Source organism: Carassius carassius, chromosome 47 (genome assembly GCF_963082965.1).
Source record: "Carassius carassius chromosome 47, fCarCar2.1, whole genome shotgun sequence".
Classification (NCBI taxonomy): Eukaryota; Metazoa; Chordata; class Actinopteri; order Cypriniformes; family Cyprinidae; genus Carassius; species Carassius carassius.
In genome coordinates, this window is record NC_081801.1 from 12,990,826 (window position 1) to 13,015,574 (window position 24,749).

Sequence of the window (24,749 nt, forward strand, 5' to 3'; positions counted from 1 at the left end):
CTCAGCGAGAGACACACAAACATAAAAAAACAATAAAACTTTGCCCTGCCAAAGACAAACGTTGACTACATCTTTGTCAAGCGCAGCTAGTCACCCGCAATAAAACACACATTATCATGCAGAAATCCTCTATACTAGACTTACATCAAAAACTGCATTAAAAGAGGAACAGAACAGTAAATATATATGTATTTTTTTCAAATAAGGTTTGACAGCAGCTACTTGGACTCGAGTCGGTAGAAAAAGCTTTTTTTTCTTTTTCTTTTTTTTATTTAAATTTAATCATTTACACAAAATTTCCCTCAAGATCAATAGAGTGTTTCTCTATCTCCATCCATCCAGTTAAACAGCTTGAGAGAATAAGGTTTACACAGGCAGCAATAAATATGAGAGTGGAAGAACAAAAAGTGACAACTCTCTCTAAACACTTTGTACTTGTTTACAACTGATATTATCATCCATTTCAGGTGATCTAATCACAAGTTTTCAGGCAAGGCAGTGTCAGTGAAAAGGTTGAGATATTAAACCCTTGGTTTTGTGGAATGATTTCATGTTATGTTCTATGCTGTTGTTCAGGACTCATTTACACTACAAATGTGGTCACATACATTTCTGAATAAATTACAAAATGATTTGCACTCATCTTACACCTGTATACTTGCAGAATGTTAGCGCCATCGTTTTTATTGATTAAATGCAACACTATACAGTCATTTTGACCAGAAAAGTTGTCTATGAACAGTCTCCATTTTATGCCTAAATGATCCAATCCATGTAAATAGTACTAAATGTTTCTTTAAATAAGAAAAAAGATTATGCGAACACTGAAATCTGCAGTCCAATCTCACTAATATAACTGTGTGGCAGTGTTAATTACACTTGAGTTCAGAAAGCAGCCGCTAGGTTGTATTCCTGTTACGATGAGTGAAAGCTTAGTGGCACTTCACTCTTTAGAGCGAGAGGATTATGCCCTTAAATAAGGCAGGGTTACAGAGAGCTGTGAAGTATTAAATATCTGCCTCTGAGTTTGCGAGGGAAATTTTAGACGTCTTAACAATACCACATGAAGGCCCGGCTGAGCCACGGTCGAAGATTTCTGTTCATTCCACATCCCTACAAGTGAAAAGTGAAATCTAACACTGACACTCTGACGCGAGCAAAGAAACAGAACTCTCACCAGCGAGGTCTATTTGAGAAGAGTGGGAAAGGGTTAGAGAGAAGCACAACCAGGTGTACGTGAAGTTTGGAAGCTCTGGGCTTCAGTAAGGTCCGGTGAGCCAATGCAGCTCGTTGGAAAACCCAGGGTAACGTGAGAAATAATGACCCAGTTAAAAGCAACAACAACAGCCTGCCAGTGCTGAGAGAAAGAGAGGTATCCCCGCCAGCAGTGCCAGGAAAATCAACTCAGATGGGCTTCCAGACCAAAATAGTTAGGGAAACTTACTTTAGCAGTGACCACAAAGGGTTTTAAATATGAAGTCCAATGGGACGCAGACAAAATCATTTGCAGCAGTTATCAGTGATCCTTGGCGGTACAGAACGTTCAACTCCATTGTTTGGTGGAGCCCTTCAGCTAATCATTTTCAAGCACTGACAGGCATGAAAGATATTAAGGCACTCTGGGTGCACAGGAGGCATGGAGCTCATTGCAAGAGCTGTTACAGAAATCCATTAGGGGTGTAAATCTCCATAGTGCATGGTTACGCAGCACTGATCTGAAGAACAAAGCATGAAGTCAACGGCCCTAGTGAGACTTGAAAACATTAGGTATCTCCTAACAGCATATCTGCAGCCTTTAATAATTCCTTACATTTATATAGCGCTTTTCTAGGCACTCAAAGTGCTTTAAGTGTAAACAAAGAGAGATTAAAGTGAAAGTATGATCAAAAGCAAAAGAAAATGGTGGGAAACTAAAACAAGCAGTCAGCAAGAGGGGCAAAGACAACTTACAGAGGTACAACATCCCGTCTGATTAACGCAGCATCTTTTGTTTACCCCGAGATTCCGGCTGCACACTCGAAGCTTAATTCAGAAGCCTAAACATTCAAGGATTCCCGCCTTCAACGTCCATCGGTCAAGCATGTGTGAGAGAAACACCCGTTGTTTTGTCCGGCACAAATCCACTCAGCAGAACACAGATGTCAGTTGAGTTTCCCACCCCCTCTGGTGCGCCGTCCCTTCTGAGTTGTTGTGAAGCACGAGGACTGAGGTTCCTCCTTTGGTGCATTCCTGCAAACTCTTACACAGAGTGGAGCACTGGCTGGACGGCTTTTTGCAAAATTAAAAGTTTGGTTTTTAAAAGTTTTGATGAGATGTTTTGGTCCTTCTCACTCAGTGTTATTTGCAATTCCTCAATATCCGAGCACACTCATTGCATGCTTAGTTTGCTGGCCAAGAGTGGTTTGGAAAACACATAGAAGAAAAAAGGATGATGAAAAAAGCATTTCTCCCTTTGCATCTGTTGTGGTGAGCTTTTACTACAGTCTTTCGTTTTCTCCAGACTCTATTGGTCTCCCACCGTTCCCAACCCCCAGCACCTCCCCCCTTAACTAGCTTTCAATGGTACAGTCCCTGGGACAAAGCACGGGGCTGGTGAGCCAAAAGAAAAAACACTAGGGAGAGCTGTGTAGAGGGGATTGTCCTTGTAGGAACACAGAGCGGTTCTCCAGCATGTGCCCTTCACTCTTCATCCTGATCCTCTGGGACCCGCGCAGTCCAGAGCGATAGGAACAGAAGTGACAGAGAAAAATGTTAGTGCAGCAGTGAGAAGGTCTGGAGAATTCTTAATGAACGACAAAGGGTGCTCAAGCAGCAGGGCTGTATTGTCTGATAATCACACTGTTGTAGTAGCACAAAAGACAAAGGGATGAAACAAAGAGACTCCATATGTCTCATACTTTGGCAGGGGGTGTGTTCTGTTCAGAGCCATTTATAATGACCTAATTATCATGTTCATTGATGAAGACAATAAGGACAGGTCAGGATGGTCAACTGGTTCAACAACTGACTATTCAGTTAGTGAGGCTGATCAGTTTAATGCAGCTTTTTTAAAGGGATAGTTCATCCAAAAAAGACAATTTACTCACACTCATGTCATTCTAAACCTGTAATACTTTCTTCTGCGCACCACAAAAATTATAATATTTAATGTTTCCAGTGCTTTTGTACATAAAATGAAAGCAGATGGGGTCCAAAACTTTTTAACCAACTGACATTCATTGCATGAACAAAAATGACAGCAGGTTTAGAAATGAGTGGTAGTTAACTTCATTATCGGGTGAACTATCCCTTTAATATTTTAATAGTGGTTAAAGAAAATGAATTAAAAAATGCTACTTCTTGGATGAGATTTGAGTATGTTGGAATTTGTATTTCTAAATATGTTCCATTTTAATTCCATTGATTTTGCCACAACTTGCCAAAATTTACCACATAAACAATACATTAAACAATTATTGTCAGACTCCTGCGAGCAATGTTCATGTTATTATGCATAATTTAAATGCTTGTTTTGAGAATGATGGTAATTTTGAATAACAAAAAAGTTAATTAAGCCTATATGCTGAATGTGTCAGCTGACTGATTGTAAGGCTGCACTTCATGTCCATATTCATAACAAATGTGCCCGCTCTGTTTCTGTTGGACATGCCTTATTATACAGCGTTTACTTACCACCAACCAACTACTCACCTGGTACTTCAGACAAACGATTCAATGTGTCTAAATGTTCATTTATAATCAAGCTAGAGTGGGCAAGTTGTTTTATGATTACAATGTATACATGCTGGACAAAGCCAACCTATATTGAACTAAAGTGTTCACAGATTTTTTTGAAAAGAGCTTTAGTCTGACGGAAATCAAATAGTTTATGCAAATGTATTTACTGATTAGTTAATTCTGAAGGTTTAAACTGACTTCTAATTCAAGGTCTAAAAGTGACAGACAGTGCATTGCTACTTGCCCATATCTCTGCCCCATGTGATCTTATGGGTACTGAGCATAAGACATGGCCTAAGGCAGTGACTGTGACAGAAGTACCAGAAAACACAAACAAATACATAGATACATGTAACATTTTTAGCTGTAAATCAGTCCAAGGGACAGAGAAAAGCAATGGGCCACTCCAAATGACATCACTTGTGCCATCACAGCACATCTGAGGGTGATTAAAAAGATTTTCCAAGAGGAGTGTTGTGAAATGCGGCAGCCAACCACAAAGAACACAAGAGGAATCCAAAAGTCCTGCTATTCGTCCTGCAGAAATGAGAAATCCTTCCCTGGAGTCCTACTCGCTCAGAAACACATGGCTCCCTCAGTTTGTTTGGTGAGTTTGGGGAGGGAGGCTGGCTGGTATCAATTGTGTTTAGATGATTTCATGAAGGTGGAAGAGGTCACGCAGACCAAAACAAAGACGAGACCTCAGGGACTTTAAAATGCCTTGGCTTAAACCTATGATACATGACGTGCCATTTACTAGGATAACAAAGTGTGTTTCAGCAAGATTACAAACACAGATGATGTAAGTCAACAAATGAATCCTTCTCCTGAGAAAAATCGGCAAAGTTACACAACAATGACCTTTAAAAGGAACAGAACTGTGATCCCACTGAATAAAGAAACGCGAAGTCATATAATTATTCAGTTACTCATTTATGTGTCTGGATTAGCTGCAACAGAGCATTCTTAAGGGTGGACACATTCCAGCAGAAGATTTAACACCCTCAAGCATCCATTTCAATAACAAATGCAGAGTGAGTTTGGAAAATACACATTCCTAAAACCGAGAGGAATGAATTACGGATGGGACAGGATTAGTCAGTAAAGGAGGCATCGGTTTGATGTATTCTACAGTATTTATTTTAACATCAACATCTACAACAGCATATAATATTGAAGAATTATTATTATAATCAACATTCAATCATTATTGATCTAATATTACATCCAGAATTCTGCTATTTCATGGTAAAAGCCTCTCTGACAGGGCCACAAAAACAGGTTCTGCATCTTTGAATTTCAGCAAAGCTCAAAAGAACCTTGTACAGTACAACATTTTCAGGATTACAAAGATACACACTGTGTTCCTAACATCTCTCAATTCATCCCCTTTAAAGAGTCATCAGCCAACATCAAAGCACCATTTTTGTGACAAATTTTCCACCCTCAATACATTTCAAATTCGTATTAGACCTCAAAATTGCCTTCTGTTATTATGCATAAGTGTTAGTTTTGTGCAATAAAAGCTTTTATTAATTTTACTGATGTATTTGCAGAATCTGAATATATCAGTTATTCTAAGGGCTTTTGTTAGGCATTCACTTGATGCTAAGAAACACATCTGATTCACAAACAGATTCTGAGGCCAAAAGAGCCACATGAACTTTGGGGCAGGACACTGCATCATCCACTGGACACATTAAAATAAGACTCTCTCTCTGAACAGCTATGCACATTTAAATTATAATCCAATAGTGACCTAGTTCATTCAGATTTGCCTGAACAATGGCTGGGCTTCATGCCAGCTTTGCCAGGGCAAATACTTTACATGATTCTACAAATCACGCTTTGAGAGGACACTCAAAGAAAAGGGAGGTGACTGAGGTGAACGAGTCTTTGAAACTGGTCAGGAAACTGTACCATATTCTGTAGCCAAATAAGAACACTTCACATTATAGAATAATGATACAAACAAAACATTACCATGTTGGAAAAAATCTCTTTGCTGTAGATGTGGAGGTAAGAGCTAGTCTGTGCGTATAAAATGGTCTTCCCACACGCTCTCCAATCCAGGGGGTGTTGAATGAGTGGAATTTTTAATGGGCTACAGTGTTTGTGTTTCTAAGTGCAGGTTCCAACAGAGCAATTGTGGAGTGTGCCATTGTTTCATTGCAGAGGAGGGACCCAGATACAGCAATGCCTCAGAGGCTGACATAACTGAGTAAGGTAGATCTGACAGGATTTAAAGTGGACCGGAAATTGAAGTGGATAACATTCAAGCACATGGAAGAGGGTAACAAACTAGAACTATAAATCTCCTTATAAAATTACTACAAACATGAAATCTAATAGAAAATCCAGTCAAACCTCATTCATGTGCATGCGGCACACTAATCTAAAGGATCTAGTCAGATGTTGGATGACCTGTCATAGTAAAGCTGAATTTTTCAGCTGCATTACTCCAGTCTTCAGTGTCACATGACTCTTCAGAAATCATTCTAGTATGCCGATTTGTCTTTTTTTGCTGCTTAATATTTTCAGTGGAGACAGTGATAAAAAACAATTATTTCTGACAGCAAACCTTTAAATTAGAATTTAGGTTTTGATAGTTTGAGCATTGAAGCTTTAATTATTATGCTGTGCTTTTGCTGTTAAGCATTTTCAACAATAAAACCATCAGTGACTTTAAATTCATCCCATTTAAGGTATTAGATGGGGTTCAGTGTACCCTTATTTGTGTTTCGGACATACCTAAATGAACACCATTGCTAACTTTTAAAACATACAAGGGAAGCATCAAATAAAAGCTATTCTCCAAAGAACACCTGGAACTAAAAAACTTAATGTCTACTAAAAAGCCTTAAAGTCCTGCACCATTAATTTAGGCTAGTTCGTCAGCTCAGCCCTCAGACATAAAAAAGTGCTTGCACACCAAAAATGCATTATACTGCACAGATCTATAACAGAGCCAACTCAGCAGCTAGTAAGCTCTTACAGCATGGTTTCTGTAAATGAGGTCCACAGTGGTACAAGAGCAGAAGCTTTCAGAACAGTACATCGTGGGACACAGGTACAGCAGCGTGAGGCTTAGCCAAACATGTATTACGTTTGTATGCAGTAGGGATGCATCAATCCGATACTCAGTATCGGTATCAGCTCCGATACTGCCATTTTCTGTCAGATTGAGTATCAGTCAGATGAGGCCGATCCAAATCCAATATAGTGCGTATACTATTCTGTGTTATTGTTAAGTCCCACAAAAGGAACAAAAACATTATAAAGCACCATAATGTTTCAGATGATCTGAAAAAGTTCCATAGTTTAATATGAAGTAAAGATAGAATATTTAAGGCAAGCTGATGTAAACTCTTCTCCCCGCTGCGTCTGTCTGTCATCCTCCATTCAGGATTCAAACTGCGTGTCGCATTCGGTAACTAGTCAAAACCATGAAACTTTCTTCAAGAGCGCACAATAAATGAGATTTAAAACTGTTAAAAGAAAAGCCTCTATAAAATATTGCACATATATAATACACTATAATACACAGCAATATCTCTGCCCTTTTTTATGCGGAGCGCTGCAGGATGTGACTCCGTGTTGCTTCAAGCACATCATTCTGTGCACAGGATGCGCATAAACGCTTTGTGCCGCTCTGTATTGGAGCCATAGCCTTTTGTATTATACTTTTGTACAATAAAATATTATCAATAGTCTTTTTTGTTCTGTTCTATTTTTCTTAAGTTGCTGCCTTTATTACTGTGTTCTAAATTTAAAAGAAATGTCTTTTAATTTTATAGTATATATTTAATATAGATATATATTTAGGCTACTTGTTTTAAATTAATGCATTTTACAACAATACAAAGAGCAATGTTTAACATTTTACCAGATTTAGTCCTACACTTATTAACTTTTATTTGTTCCCCACTAAATAATGTGTATTTTAGTTTTAATGTTTTTATTAAATTATTGTCCACCCATGATTTCTAAAATAAATCTGAATTATGATTATATATATTTTTCATTTGTTATTTTTCATTAAAATGAAGTTGTCTATATTTAGCAGAGTGTGTTTAACACACACAAGAGTGATGATCAGGTCAACCCACAGAAGTATAGAAATTCTACAATGATTAAAAAAATAAAATAAAATAAAAATAAAAAACTGTGCTGGGATCGGAATTGTCTGATACTATTTTGGTGTCAGATCGGTTCTGAAAAAATGGTATCGTTGCATCCCTAGTATGCAGCCTGCATGGCCAGCGTTTCCGCAGATAGGAAGCGATTGCATGAAGCTGTTTAAAAGCTGCTTAAAGGGGTCCTATTATGCTTTTTCACATTTCCAACTTTAGTTAGTCTGTAATGTTGCTGTTTGAGCATAAATAAGATCTGTAAAGTTACAAAGCTCAAAGTCCAATTCAAAAGGAGATATTTTATTTAACAGAAATCACTTTTCAAAAACTACAACGAACGACTCGTTTGGACTACATGTATATTTTCCGGGATTTGTGATATCACAAATACAGAAGAATGGGACGAGACCTGGTTGAGCTGCACTAGAGAACGCAATGAGTGTTATAGGTGGAAGTGGAGCCAATCACAACACACACTGGCCCAGCTAACTATTTTCCGTATTTCAGAAGGCAGGCCTTCATTTGATACAGGAACTATTCCAGCCGTTCATCCCAGACTGGGTAGAGAGGTTTTGTAATAACGTAAAAATATGTGAAAATGTAAGTGTTTTTCAAAAAACCTAGTATGAGAGCCTGTTTTAGTACACCCCCAAAACAAAATCAAGACTCTGTAATAGAGCATAATAGGACCCCTTTAAGCAATGCTGAAATGAAAGTTAAGAGACTACAGAGAGTGAATGGGGTAGCCTGATGATCAACAGAGAAGTTCTTCAGTAAATGGCCAGTTTCTAAGAGTGCGGTCATTTGTAAGAGCGTTTTGATTCTTGAATCACCATTGTTTATTTGTAGAGGGCATGGGGCGGGGACAGAGGGAGATTGGCAGGGCAGTCAAGTTCCCCTCCTCCAAGGTCTATTTTACATGTCATTTCCTCCTGATATCTCTACCCCACAAAACCAGCTGAGACATTTTTTCATTAACAAGAATACTTGGGTCAACTGACAGACATGATTTATGTGGCCACGCATGCACACACCGATGGATACATATGCACACTGTGGTCTGAGATGTTCTGATAGAGAGGGGGGGAGACCACATAGGACGTCGTGTCTCGGCTGTGCGCGACTCTGGGGTTTATGCATCCAAATCGCTGACTTGGCAACTGTCCTGCAAAAAAGGTACAAATATAAATAAAAAGCACAACTTACATCAAAATGTAATGCAAGATCTCACAGCCAAGAGCTTGCCAAACATTAAATGTCACAATCTGCTTTCAGCTTCACAGGGTCTTTATACAGTATTTACTGCTCCCTACACACTAAGCAAGGGATCTGTTCACTTCACTTCAAACTGTTTAACTCCATAAGTTCACCTCACTTTAAACAACTATTGTTAATTTAAGCTTTCCATTCACCAAAGAACCCTGAAAAAAATGCATCACCTTTTCAACAAAAATATTAAGCCGGACAACTGTTATCAACATTTCTAATAGTAAATGTTACTTAATCACCAACTAACATATTTTTTTAATGATTTCTGAAGGGTCATGTGACATTGAAGACTGCAGTGATGTTGACAATTTAGCTTTGCCAATACACAAATAAATTATGTTCAAATATATTAATGTAAAGTGGTTATTTCAAATAGTAACATTTCACTATATTACTGTTTTTACTATATTTTTGATCAAAAAAATGTAACCTTGATTAATATAAGGGTCTTCAAAAACACTGTAGTGTATGTATTGTAGTCTTTATTTTGATACACTTAAAATGTTGAAAAATTATTATTTGGGTAACTTACAATACTGTACAGAGATGGTGTGCAATGAATGGTTGGTAAATTTCCATTTGCATCTCATGTGTAGTGATATACTGATGTACAGATGCCTGTGTTTTCAACATATATGCTCCTAGAAGTTTAGTTTCTCACTTAAAATGGTTGATTAACCTGTGGATTTCATTTCACAGGGCACTAATGAAAGATCTGTATAAACTCACAATCTGGCACCAAATCAATTTACCATTAAACAGGGTATTCTAAGATGTGCCAACATGCATAAATGCCTGTCCAAATAAGTAAAACAAGAAATTATTTTGTAAGAGAGCGCCTGCAAATATCAGACACCAAAGGAATTGGAAAGACAGTCATGCATTAAACAATGAAGAACTGAACTGATGGAGTGTTCATGTGTGGAAATTAACTCCTGGAAAAGATTAGTTTTATGCTGCAATACAAAATTTAGATACTTCGTCATCTAGGAGGCAGAATTAAACAAAATATTTCCTCTGCCTCATAAATCTAAATAGCAATGTTAACAAAGCAGACGCTATTTCCTATAACTTTCCCATCAAGCATCAGATGGTGCTGATCAACACATCAATATTGCCCTAAAAATAAACAGCTGACCAGCCCAAAGCAGGAAGAGGATCCAAGCTTTCATGATCTGTGGTGGGAATGGGAATCAAGCAGAGACAGTGTGAGAAAGAGAAATTAATAAAGGGGCAAGGAAGGGAAGGAGAAAGTGGCTTTATTTTATTTCTGTTCATTCCAGAGATCTTAGTTGCAAACACAACTACCACCCACTCTTTATTAAACTAGCTGATTTGATAAAGTGTGTCTTGCTCTAGACTTGCTGTTATGCTGCATGACTCCACTTCAGATTTACATCGAGGGCACAAGCATGCATTCATGTGAATGTGATGGCTGAACAGTGACAGCAGCCATACTGACCTGTATGACCTGTGGGTCAGAGGCTGTATCTCTGCTCCATGCTGCCAAATAGCTCAGGAATAAATGTGTCATGTGCACCAGCTGAGGGGTAAGAGCATTTGACTTTCTCCACAGGCAATATAAATGATATATAAAAATAAATTAAGAGATGTGAAGATAGATTGCTAGAGAGAAACAGAGGGTAAAAAATAATAGCCAGGCTGTGGAAAGTAATTCATACAGCCTGAGACAGAGCTGCAAATAGTATAGGACCGAGAAGCACACAAGACTGATTTATCATATCTCGGTGAAAAAATTTAAGAGGATGAGAGTGAAAAAGAAAAGAAAAAAGTTTTTGCGTCTGCAGAAAAAAACAGCTTCTGATGGTAGCTAGTTTGACATATGGACTAGCTAGTCAAAACTGGTCTTTACCAGGTCTTAGCAGGTTGACTTGCTTAAGAGCTGGAAGACCTGTACTTGGCTGAGCTAGTTAACTAGTTAGTTGGATTTCTTGAATAGGTATTATGACCAGGTTTCTTTCAGCAGAAGATAATTTTAGCCCTAAGTAGGGATGCACAATATTAAAATCTGGACCGATAATGTATTTTACTTTGAGATGCAACGATTGTAATTTTCTTGGCTGATTCTGATTTCCAATTTTTTGTACGTGTGACCTACCTATACCGGTGTTTGAGGAAAAGATTATATTTGCATGATAAAATAAATTATTAACCAATACAATTCCTCCAATCTGGACTAAGTTACAGATGTTATCTCACTTAAATAACTTTCAAAATAAAGTGCTCTGTGACTGGAAAGAGGTAGAAATGGGTTGCTTTTATAATAAAATGGATGTCATTTTCCACTAAGCTTATAAATCGTTTGTTTTTCCCCCTAATTTTATATATTAGGGCTGAAACGATTCCTCGAGTAACTCGATTACAAAAAATTATCGAGGCAAATTCCTCTGCCTCGAAGCCTCTTTTAATTTATTTTAAATCTCACGTCAGGTTCTTTCGCAATGATTTTTTAATGTGGCACAACGCGTTTACGTCACCCACAAAGCAGAAGGAGACACAAGCGCTGAGTCCGAGAGAACATCGTGGCGTGTGTCCATTGCAAGATAGAGCTGGCATACAACAACTAGGGCCCTACGATTTCCGCGATGCAGAAAACGCGGAGGGAATCGCGGAATCCAGTCATAAAAACGGAATTTACAGTTTAACGCGGAATGGCACGGAATTTGCCTAAATTTGAATGAATTAATTAAAAACATGTCATTGCACTTACATCAAATCACGATATGGACTAATATCTGTAAATATTAAGCCGGAACAGTCTATTTAAATATGAGTCCTCCATGTTCTGCGTGTCTCTGTTAATGAATGGAGCAGAAGCGCGTCTTCCTTTATCACACACACTGAAGCGCACGTGGCGCTCGCGGTAATTTCAGCGTCTGCTGTCTCACTAAATAAGACGTGAACACATGAACAACATCTCCAGAACTGCTCTTACAGTCACTTCATGAGCATTTGACCGTTTGATTTGAGTAAAACTAGGGTCACATCACATACACAGAACTGTAAAGGTATGTCAACCCGTCAAAATAAAAGTCACACAACATTTCTTCCATGTTTTATTTTTAATAGTAAATCAATAATTAAAAAATTTTTTTTATAAATGTTTTATGTGTTTAATGTTTAATGTGCCTCTCAGAAAATGCTTTATTTAAAACCCAAACTGAATGGCACTTAAATGCACTTAATTCATCTGTCAACTTTATTGTGATTGTTCACAGTACAAGTACAGACAGAGAAACAATGGGTAATAATTAAATGTTTATTTGTATGCATTGCATTCTATGCATTTAAAAAAAAAAAAAAAAAAATTTTTTAAAAAGGAAACAGTTGTTATTTCAGATGTTTCAGATGCGCGCTCCAAATCACTTCAGCACCAGTCATGAGTCAAGCGAGCGCAGAAGCGGTCCTGTGCTCGCAGTGCGTGCTCTTCAGTTCCATGCACAAAGTTGCCGGTGCGCTCTGCCTTTGTGTGTATCCTTTCATATCAAACCGCAAAATAAACTATAATGCAAACTATTATTGCATGCAGTGTCGTGGTCAGTTAAGTCATGGAGTTACCAGAAAGGCGATTAAAGCTGCCTTAAAACTGTGCATGCATGTAATATATTTTATAAATTTATATAGCACTTCCGTCAGTGAATACGCAGCCTGCAAAACACTAAAATAAATATCAAACAAATAATACAGTTAAACAAGAAAGTAGCCTAAATAAGAAAGCTAAATACACCCTGTCTAACGGACGTGAGAGACGCAGCGTGACAAAATACACATTATAATCAGTGATGATACTATGGATGCAGCACGACAGTAACTGACATGTCCTATTTATGAGGTACTGACACAGAGTTCAAATGTCCTGTGGAGACACTAGACAGACAAAACCTGTTGCGATGTGGCTGTGTCGCATCCGGTGAAGACATGGTTAACTGACCAAGTGACCAGCGGCAGACAGTGAGCCTTTGTTTGATCAATTTAGCCTTAAATCATCACGCCTTGCTTAAAATAAAATCTATAGATATAAAAGAGTTTTTACATTGAATACGCCATCATTTGTGCTCATAAAGGTAAGATTAATACATCATTTGTAACTGTAAAGGGTCTACTTTTATTTGTGTGCACGCACAATATCAACAAAACGTTGTGCTCTTATAAAATAAAAAAGATGATGCACTTCCTGACGTTTCATCTGAACAGGAGTGCTTCACAAAAATGAACCGATACTCAGCGAATACATGCCTCACAAACATGATAAATATATCTATAGAAAGCTTTAAATTACTAAACAAAATAAAACAAATAAAAAAACAAACTCTTTCATTATAATCATAATCCGTACAATCAATTATTTTAAATGCTAGAAGAGAATTAAGGCAGTACAGCATAAAAAAAAACTATTCATTTGGAAATTTGAAATTTAATTTAACACATATTAAATTTATATTTAGTTAGTTAATTTAAACAACAATATTAAGTGACCAAGTAAGTAAAAGGATTTCCACATCCATGCAGCAAACAAAATACTTCTTGGTTAAAAATGCAGCAGGTTTAACTCTTTTGAGACAACCAAGCATACATTATAAAGAAAGGCATGATGGACCACGGTGAATGCTGGGCATTGAGCACATTCTCTGGCAGAGGACCGACCCAATGAAAGCTCTTGGTTGGGGGGTCATATATCCAGAGAGTATACCGAGTAGCTATATGAGCCTGGAGCAGAAAATGGGGGAAGGGACAGTGGCATACTAAAATCACGACCACTGCCTTTACTCATTCACCAGCAGGGACGGGTGCCTATGGAAAGTATTTCCTCTGGTACCAGTCTCAGAACAGCAACAGGTGAACTTAATACATATCTGTATTGGAATCTAAGTAGTGCTTTTGTCTTCAACTGGCTGTGGTGAGCGGATGGTGCCAGTTACCACACAATGTGGTACATCGCTGAGCAATGGCAACGAAAGGAACCAGAAGACGAACCTTCCATTGTGTGCGAGTATAAACCAACAGACAATTGGCCACCATATCCAACAACACAATTAAGATGTCAAATGAAAAGTCACGTCCAGAGCTTTAAACCACATCCGTATAATGTCAAGCAACATAAGCAGTGCGAGGCAAACCATGTTTTGCTCAAATCAATGTCGTATGACCATATACAGCAACGCAACAGTAATAAAATCAATGAGTGATGCTACAGACAAAATGCCACGTGAGCAATGCAGCAATTATTGCTAAACCTTTAGCAGTGGGGGACATAAAGCACTCCCTTAGTGGCACAAATTAATATAGGCAACAGCATAAACAAGGATACAAATTTATTAAGAAACTGCACTGAGATTACAATTCTGTGCAATGCTATGAGGCTGATGAGTTGCAGATATTAAAATTAATATACTATTTCTATATAAATGCAAGTCATTTATGCATCACAACATCATAACATGAAATAAAGGATATTCGTTTTGATATTTGCTAAAGATTACATTTAAAAATGTCTAAAGATCAACTTAAAGTGATCAGTTAGATGAGGGCAAAGGTAAATGCAAAAATTCGGGAAATGAGCATGTAATAACATATTGAATATTAACCCTCTGGAGTCTAAGGGTATTTTTGGGGCCTGGAGAAGTTTTGTCATGCCCTGACATTTAATTTATATATATATATATATATATATATATATATATATATATATATATATATATATATATATATATATATATATATATATATATATATATATATATATATGTATGTATATATTATTTTTTTCTGTATTCACTGTACTTATGATCAAATAAATGCAGACTTGGTGAGCATTAGAGAGTTCTTTTGTAAACAAACAAACAAAAAACTAAAAATTACAATCCCCCTTCAAACAAAAAACTAAAAATTACAATCCCTATACTTTTTGAACGGTAGAGTATTTTGTGCAAGTGAATTTGTCAAAATGTAAAAATCTGGAAAATGAGCATGCACAACTATCTGATATCAACCAATACATTATATATATCTCTACACATATATACATAAAGTACATTAACGATAGGAAGATTCACTGATTCACACCAGTACATTTGCAACAGTAAAAACAGATTTATTTATATATTATTTATTTATTTATGACCAAAAATCTGTGTCCAATATTTTATATGTAGATTGATTTTTCCTCTCTAAACTGCCTCTCAAGTGCGTTCTAGCTCTCATCACCGCTGCTGCTGTGTGAATCTGACAAATCACAACACTACGGAGACCCGAGGCCTGTTTCATGAAAGACACTAAAAAAAGCGGGGTTTGAAATAACCTTACAAAAAACTGCATTCTAAAGCGGCTCCATAAATGACAATTTAATTCACGCAATCTCACTAATTTTTGCACGCTTATTCTTAAGTAGCCCTTCATAAAATCGATCCACCATTACAAAGAAATAATTTCATAGCAAATAAATTTGTGCTGTTTAATGCATTTGAGATGTGTTTTCCTCAGTGCATAACTGAATTTCATATGTATATCATATTTTCATCTGTAAATGTTAAAAAGTAATGCAAATATATCCATTTTGCTGTCAGGAGTGGGCGAGGATTACGCGAGTTAATGAGCACTGCTGCGCGCATGCGAACTAAACAGACGGAGCGCAATGGAATAGTAGCGCAATAATTCTGAGTAAAATAAAATTTTGCTAAAATATTTGTTCTTGGACATTAAATGTGTTTTTTGTAGAATTCTAAACCTACATATAAATGTATTTTATGATAGCAGTAACTGTAAAGGGACTATTGTAATGGGTAAATCAAATATAAGCTATTTCCATGGCATCGTATTGCACTGAATTGCATTTGTGTTGAATCGAATCGTAATGGGGTGAATCATGGCATCGGTAGCTGCATCATATGTATCTTTAATGTATCATATTGTTGGCTATGCATCAAGATGTGCATCTCATAGGCCTCATTATGGAGATGCACATCCCTAAAATACATATAAAATCACTGATAACTGGTATGGACAACATGCAGAGAAACTCAGTCATTCTGCTGCTCTTTTGGGAGTATCAGTCAAGTGATCTGCCTGTAATTACCAACCATTCATAAATCACCAGCAGAAGGATGACATGCAGGGTTCTAGTAGGAAAACACCAAACATGGCTGATGTATCCGTGCCAGCTGTTGTTGTACAACCACAGGCTCATTCATTCAGGGCTGCAGGACTTCTCCGGCTTTAGTTGTTTTGTGCATAAACCATGATTATGTAGCAGAGTAAAGAGAATTATTGATGTTCTACATCGTCGCCATGGTACCCTGCTGCATGGGCTGCAAAAGGTAAAAGCAGTAAGCTGCCGCCCTCTACTGGACACCAGCACAGGCTACAATCTGAGGTACGCATGTTATACCTACAATAATCCATAAACAGTAATACAGAAATGTAGATGCTGCAGCATCTGAATGTGAAATAGCTGTCTCATACTTTGGCTTTCCCAGGGCAATTCCTCCAAAAGCAGGATTACTATTCAGTGTAAAGGCCCCCGAAGAAACCACTGCTTCACTCCCTCCCAATTGTCTTGCCCTCAACACCATGCCAATCTATTTTCTCATTCTGTGAGCGCTCCATTATACCCTTAATCCCAAACACAGAGGCACAGAGATTGCCCGACATTGTCGCAGCACCCCACCTCCTGTCCCTACACAACAAGGCACTATTCAGCATTCCCAACAATCCTTTTAGGCTTTCACTGAGCTTTGATACAGTTTATAATGAGAAATGTAAAATATGTGAAAGGGAACAGTAATTCTGAAAAGACACTGAAGAAGCCGAACCTATTCACCTAGTCTGAAATACAGATACGTTTTTTTTTTACCACTTCAAAAGATGAATGTCGAAAGAAGGATCGGGTACACTGGGCATTATGTACAATTGTGTTATTGCATCAGGTCTAGCACGGTCATGTTTTAGTTAAACACAGTTATTCTGGTTCCGTCTATACCCTGTCTACCTATTTTTGAAAGGGATAACATCCTGCAAATGCCCTCTAATCCTTTCCAGAGCGTTGAGCTCTGTTACTGCCTCAGAACCAAAGTCGCCATGTACAGTGCTGACCTAAGCTGTCACACTCCTCGAACCTAGCGATTCCCTCCCTTTTTCTCAGGGGACACAAGTCATATGCTTCATGAGTCATGTGTTCCACAAAATGTCATATGCTTCACAACACCACCCCCATTTTAAAACAAAAACTTCTGCAGATAGGCTTTTACAGATTCTTTTGCAGAAAATTTGCTTATCAAATTAACTTGCAAGTTCATCTTTACCGAGAGCCACATGCCGGCATTTTTTCACTGTTGAATTAAAAGTGATTTTACCCATTGCTATATGAATGACATTGCAGACTGTCAATCATTTGTTTTCAACACAACTGAGTGCTAAGAATTTTTATATTTAGTCATGATTTTTGCAGCTAGATAAATCTCAACATAATGGAAAAGAACTCAGTAGATTTTAGAAGTTTAAACTACTTTTTAATTGAAACATCTTAAAAAAAATAAATAAGTCGCACTGGACTATAAGTCGCATTTATTTAGAACCAAGAGAAAACATTACCGTCTACATCCGCGAGAGGGCGCTCTTATGCTTTCAGTGTAGACTACAGGAGCACTGAGCAGCATAGAGCGCCCTCTCGCAGCTGTAGACGGTAGTGTTTTCTCTTAGTTCATTTCTCTTAGTTCATTTCTCTTGGGTCATGTCAAATTAATTTTGATAAATAAGTCGCACCTGACTATAAGTCGCAGGACACGCCAAACTATGAAAAAAGTGCGACTTATAGTCCGGAAAATACGGTACTTGTAGAAAGACTTTAAACACAATTGTTGATAAGTATAAAGAATAGCATTGGTTTTATTTTTAGTGATAAAAAGTTTCTTTTTTTTTAATTAGAATATTTTTGTGTTTTGCTTTGGTACCGAAATTGGTACAGAGAACCGTGGATTTTCACTGGTATCGGTACCGGATACTGAAATTTTGGTACCGTGACAACACTACTAGAGACATTGGGAGAATTAAAAAAGCATGACACGTCCAAGAATCTACCTTTTCGTCATCAATGAAAGACATCTGTTTATTAAAATGGATTATTCAAACAAGTTTTACAAGGATAATCATTAGTTCCACTAAAATCAAATAAATTTTTTCACCCCAAAAGAGCCCTGAACGGGGTGACGAAGACCAGGTCAGAAAAACCCTTCTCTAACCAAGCAGACCACAATGTATCTTGCAATATAACAAAATTAAAAATGAGGCCACATTTTGGTGTATTTGTATTAGTTATTACTTCGAAGTGAGAAATTTTTTTTTTATGCTGATGAAACTTAATTTATATGATACTTTAAATATATTTAATTTAATACAAGGTTAATAAATGGTGCCTCATGTCATGAATGCATATGTATATATACACATACAGTATACACATACAGTATACACATATATACATATATATATACATATATATATATATATATATATATATATATATATACACAAACACAATTTCCAACATTTAGAGAATCTAAAACCGGTCTTTCTCAACATTCAAAAGTGAAGAGATACTGAAATTTCAGGTTCACTCTCTCGCAGACAAGTTGAGTTATTTTCTTAAGCTTTTGATGCAGTTTCAATTAAGATCCAATTATGATACAGTGATGCATCCATGATTGAATTGTGACATATGTATTGAGATTTGTGTACTGTATTGTGAAGTAGTTGGTGATACCCAGCTCCAGCAGAGGAAATAGTCATCTGCAAGAGTGCTACTGCTGCTATAGCAATATTAAATCATGTTGATCCTCACTTTTCAATCCCCCAAAGCCTTGCACTAGAGACGCCCTACTGTCCCTCTGTCAGCTGTAGCACTTTGGCGTTATCTGCAGACCCCTGACATTTCATTGCACAAACACGCATGCACATCAGAATTTAATCTCTCATGTGCCTCATTTTCAATGCTGTCCTTTTCAAGTCTGGTCACTGAGGTCCACTCTGTAGTTAAAGCACTGAAGTCCACTGTTATTAAGGGCTTAAGATCTTACCTGTATTGTCCCAAAGTCAACGTTTTCATAGTGGAAATGGGCACATTCGGCTAACTTTGGAAAATGGCCCTTGGTGAATGAGAGCCTGAAAAGATCACAGGACAATATCAAATATCCAGTTCAATATTCAGCTATTATAAACGTCAGGGCTAGTCAGAAGCCTTTGTGACTTTGGCTGTGTGAATTTTTTCACACTTACTTTTTGACGTTCTTCACCTTCATACTGGCAGAGCTGCTGCAAGAGCGCATGAGAGGCTCAGAGCTCAGCTCTGGAATTTCAGCACTCCGTGCCTGAAAGAAAGATGCACATGCTTTTTTTCAATGCATGATTGGGACATGACAGTCTGTGTCTCTGGAGATATTCCAATAACCCATCCTCACCAAACGGCACAGTTATGGCGTGTTCACACCAGGGCCAATGTGACAAAACAACATAAGTACTGCATTAAAAATGTACAAGATATTTTTGCTAACTATTACCAGTTTGATATTGAGTTATCGTCAAACTCTGAAAATTAAAAAAAAAAAAATAGGAAATCGTAGATTATATTATGTTATAAATATTTTGTGAATAATGAATTTTGTGTAAAACAAAAGTTTCCTTTTAATTTCGTGTGCACTCATTTGCTTCAACTGAACTGTCCATCAACTACTGTGCTCGCTAGATATCAGTATTGCCACTGAAAAAATTGTTCGACCATATATATTCCAGACTTTATGTGAATAGTCTTTTACAATACCATCAATAACACATATCCATTACATTAAAGTGATAAAGCACTTGAAAATCAGTTTTTAACGACATGAACAGTCTTGTTCCATCTCTACACAAATCTATGTGCAAATAAGAGCTAAAAAGACAAACCTCTCGCTCATACACAAAGCCATTTTTAGAGTTAACAGCACAGTATAATGAGAATATCCTTTAACATCAGTGACTACCTGTACACACCATAAAACAAGTCTGCTGAGTAATGGAAGGAGAGAGAAATCTACAACAGGGTCAAAGACAGGTTAAATGGATATGGCAAAAAGCTGAGAGCCCCTGAACTGTGGTTTTAGAAAGGCTAAGCTTGTGCCCTGCCTCTAAATCATTTGACAGCTGGTATGCTTTATAAAACTCTGTTGCCACTTTCTCCAATGCCTAGCCAAACGAGAGACATGCAGTCATCTGGCAAGGCCAAACAAAACATGCCAGTGATTTGAAAGGTCCATGAAATATGAATAATGTTTTGAAAGTGCGGCTCTTAGCTCCAAGACAAGGGCTTATTTAAAGTCTCTTGACCATGCAGCCTTCAAATGAGCGTGCGGCTGAACAGACCAGCTTCTGCTGGTGTAAAACATGGTGTGAAAACTCAACTGGGTCTGATCCAAATCTGGTTCCATTTCGTTATTCGTAACAGCCACTCTAATGATCATCACAGTCTCATTTCACTATAAGTGACACTGAAACTAGGTCACAACAGTGAAAAGATGACTGGAGCTTGATGACCTTGACTGTACAATTAACGAGTTCAATTAATATCCTGGTACACAATATTATAAAACAGAGCAAAAGAGAGTTACATTAATTTGTCATACGAGTGAGCTGATACATGTTGATTCCCTTGATATGTCCTCACTAATCTGTTTGTGCTCAAAACAACATCAGCCAACAGTCAGGTTGCCATAGAGACAGATTTTTTGTTGCATTTTTTTTTATCAGCACCACTGAATGCAAGTATGTCAGTGCTGGTGAAATAATCATGAATTGAAACTAATGCAGTATTGAACAAAGGCTGGGGAAATAGTGTTAAAGATGCTGTAGATATTCAGAGCAGCTTAATAAAATCATCCATTACTGCACGGCTCTCTGGAACACTCCGTTTTGATAGGTCAGTCAGGGGACTTCTACAATCAAATCAAATGTGTCACCACTCATTATTGCAAAACAATGTAAAGTCATATTATAGTCAGCTGCTTCATGTCGGGGTATATTTAGCAGTAATGAACAACTGACTGCATTACATCTTCCCTATTTGATAGCAAAACGCCATGGCTGAACACTAAATCAAACCAATATGTGGTATAAAAAGATGAATACCTAGCAAATAAGTACGACATTCTGACTCTATGTTTTGGGGCAAATATTCTTTCTTTAAAAACCTATTTTATTTAGCATTTAATTGTATTAATGCATCAAACTGATCATTTCTTAAGTGAATATTGTTCTTTTGGACTTTCTAATCATCAAGTATCATAGTTTTCACAAAAATATTAACCAACACAACTGTTTGCAACATAATGTGAAATGCTTCTTGAACATCAATCCATCACATTGGAATGATTTCTGAAGGATCATGTGACACTGAACGTCTCAAGGTTACGTATGTAACCCTAGTTCCTTGAAGGAACGAGACGCTGCGTCGAAACGCTTTTGGGGAACGTCCCTGACGAGACCGACTCTGAATATCGTGTGCAATCAGTCCATCGGAAAGGCGTGACGTCACGGGCGGGGTGACGTAGCGACCAGGAAGCTATAAAAGCACGTGCCGTGCAGCTGGCTTCAGCTTCGAGTAGGGAAGCAAGCGCCGGCAGGGGTGCCGGGAGTATGGCTCTGCGACGCAGCGTCTCGTTCCTTCAAGGAACTAGGGTTACATACGTAACCTTGAGACGTTCCTTTTCAGGAACTCGAGCTGCGTCGAAACGCTTTTGGGGAACGATGTGCCCACGCTGCCAGACTTCCAAATCCCTGCCTAGTGTGTAGTCAAAAGAGCACAGCTAAGACGAGAGAACAGAAGAGCCCGGCGTGGCTCGCATGTCAAGATCGTAAAATCGGACAAATGTGGAGGGCGTGGACCACCCCGCAGCGTTGCAGATGTCCAAGAGGGACACACCTGCTGAGAAGGCCTTGGAGGCCGTCATACCCCGAGTAGAGTGAGCCTTGGCCCCCAAAGGAGGGGGAAGACCAGAGGACTCATAGGAGACGTTGATAGCCTCGACTATCCAACGACTAAGGGTCTGCTTGGTGGCAGGAGAACCCTTGTTAGAAGGACCATAGCAAACAAGCAATTGGTCTGATTTTCTCCACAGGGCAGCTCTGTGGACATATGCGTCCAGTGCTCGCACTGGACACATACAGTTTAGCTTCTCTTGGTCTGGCTCCCGAAAGGGAGGAGGACAGAAGACCTGCAGTACGATAGGTTGTGGTGTAACAGAGGGAACCTTCGGAAAGTAACCCGCTCGAGGGTATAAGAATGCTTTGGCCATACCAGGGGCAAAGTCTAAGTAAGTAGGGGCCACCGAAAGGGCCTGAATATCTCCAACTCTCTTTAGTGAGGTGATTGCCAGTAACAGGGCAAATTTAAGTGTCAGATGTCTATCTGAGATATCTTGTATTGGCTCGAATGGAGCTTTACAAAGAGCCTCTAGAACCACAACCAAATCCCAGGGGGGAACACGGGATCGTACTGGAGGTCTCAGCCTCAGCGCACCGCGGAGGAAACGTGTAACTAGGGGGTGTCTACCCACTGACTGACCATTGAAAGGGACATGGAAAGCAGCTATGGCCGCCACGTAAACCTTTAAGGTGGAGTGGGATAACCCCGCAGAGAGCCTGGCTTGTAAAAACTCCAGAACTGTACCAACTGGGCAGTCTGCTGGGTCAAGCTGGCGGTCTCTGCACCATGAAGTGAAGAGCTTCCACTTCAGGGCGTACAGTTTCCTCGTAGAGGGAGCTCTGGATTGGAGTAGGGTCTCAACAACCTCGGTTGAGAGACCAGCTGCTAACAGCTGTGCCCCCTCAGGGGCCACACCCACAGCTTCCACAACTCCGGGCGAGGGTGAACTATCGTGCCCTGCGCCTGTGAGAGTAGGTCTGTCCTGATCGGTATCTCCCACGGAGAGCCGTCGAGGAGCGAGACTAGATCTGAGAACCATACTCGGCCCGGCCAGAACGGGGCTACTAGTAATAGACGGGCCCCGTCCCGGCGTACTCTCGCCAGAACTCCCGGGAGCAGAGCAATAGGGGGAAAAGCGTACAGACGAAGCCTCGGCCAGGTCTGTACCATAGCGTCCAGTCCCAGAGGAGCTGGATGAACTAGAGAGAACCAGAGGGGACATTGCGATGTCTCCTGAGTCGCAAAGAGGTCCACCTGGGCTGTGCCAAATACTCTCCATATCTGCTTCACCACCTCGGGGTGAAGCATCCATTACCCGGGCCTCGGCCCCTGTCTCGACAGTATGTCTGCTCCCACATTCAATCTCCCAGGAATATACACTGCTCTGATCGAGAGGAGTTTGCCCTGGGACCACAGAAGGATCTGGTGTGCCAGCTTGTACAAGGGGCGCGAACGCAGACCCCCCTGGTGATTGATATAAGAGACCACTGATGTGTTGTCAGTGCGCACCAACACATGGTGACCTCTCAGGTCTGGGAGGAAATATTTCAATGCTCGATAGACCGCTAGTATCTCTAGGCAATTGATGTGCCATGTTAGATGGCGACCACTCCACAGACCGCGGGCAGGGTGGCCACTCATGACCGCACCCCAACCGGTGAGGGACGCATCTGTCGCTAGCGTTACACGGCGACAAGGAACTCCCAGCACCGGGCCCTGATTCAAGAACCAAGGTTTCCTCCACATGTCTAAGGCACGAAGGCACCGCCGCGTGACCTTGATAACTCGAAGTGGATTTCCCCTCGGGGAAAAGCCCTTGGACTTGAGCCACCACTGTAGGGGTCTCATGTGCAGCAGGCCAAAAGGTATCACGTTGGACGCAGCTGCCATCAGCCCTAACAATCTCTGAAATTGTTTGACAGTGAGTGACTGGCCTTCTTTGACTCTCTCGACTGATGTGAGGATCGACTCGATCCGAGCAGGAGACAGACGTGCCTGCATCGTGGTCGAATTCCACACTACGCCTAGATAGGTGGTTCTCTGAACTGGAGAAAGTACACTCTTCTTGGCGTTTAGTCTCAAACCCAGCTCCCCCATGTGTGCGAGAACGACATCTCGATGTCGAGCCGCCATCTGCTCTGATTGAGCTAGGATCAACCAATCGTCGATATAATTTAAAATGCGGATGCCCTGCATATGGAGGGATACCAGAGCCGCATCCACACATTTCGTGAACGTGCGGGGTGAGAGTGCGAGGCCAAAGGGAAGTACTCTATATTGATAAGCTTTGCCCCCGAAAGCGAACCTCAGAAACTTCCTGTGTTGTTGAAGGATGGATATGGAAGTATGCGTCTTTGAGATCTATTGTGATAAAACCAGTCCTCGGATCTGATTTGAGCTACAATCTGTTTGACAGTGAGCATTTTGAACTTCAGTGGCATTACTGAGAGGTTTAGATGACATAAGTCTAAGATCGAACGCAACTCCCCATCCTTCTTTGGAACTATGAAATACCGGCTATAAAACCCGGACTCCCTGACTAGAGGAGGGACCACCTCGATGGCCTCCTTCCTAAAAAGGGTATTCACTTTTTGTTCCATAACCAGAGCCTGCAGGAGGCCGACTATTGTCTTTCCACTGTGCGCAGGACCCATTGAGATACA

The 24,749-nt window shown here is 39.4% G+C and overlaps 2 protein-coding genes across 5 annotated transcripts in view; one reads left to right on the forward strand and one right to left on the reverse strand.

Moving 5' to 3' along the window:
- Positions 1–24,749, reverse strand: part of LOC132130337 (rho GTPase-activating protein 32-like) — a 107,592-nt gene that overhangs the window by 38,081 nt on the left and 44,762 nt on the right. For 3 of the 4 annotated variants that reach the window (XM_059542020.1, XM_059542019.1, XM_059542018.1), the window contains exons 4-5: positions 19,407–19,498; positions 19,208–19,292 (exon numbers count right to left, since the gene is read on the reverse strand). In XM_059542020.1, the coding sequence (XP_059398003.1) occupies positions 19,208–19,292; positions 19,407–19,498 (177 nt within the window). Of the gene's footprint in view, positions 1–1,950; positions 2,471–19,207; positions 19,293–19,406; positions 19,499–24,749 lie in introns of those variants that run through there. The other variant, XM_059542021.1, reaches the window with a different exon arrangement.
- LOC132130338 (junctional adhesion molecule 3B-like) overlaps positions 1–24,749 on the forward strand; it is a 328,210-nt gene that overhangs the window by 30,525 nt on the left and 272,936 nt on the right. The gene's annotated exons all lie outside the window — the stretch shown is intronic.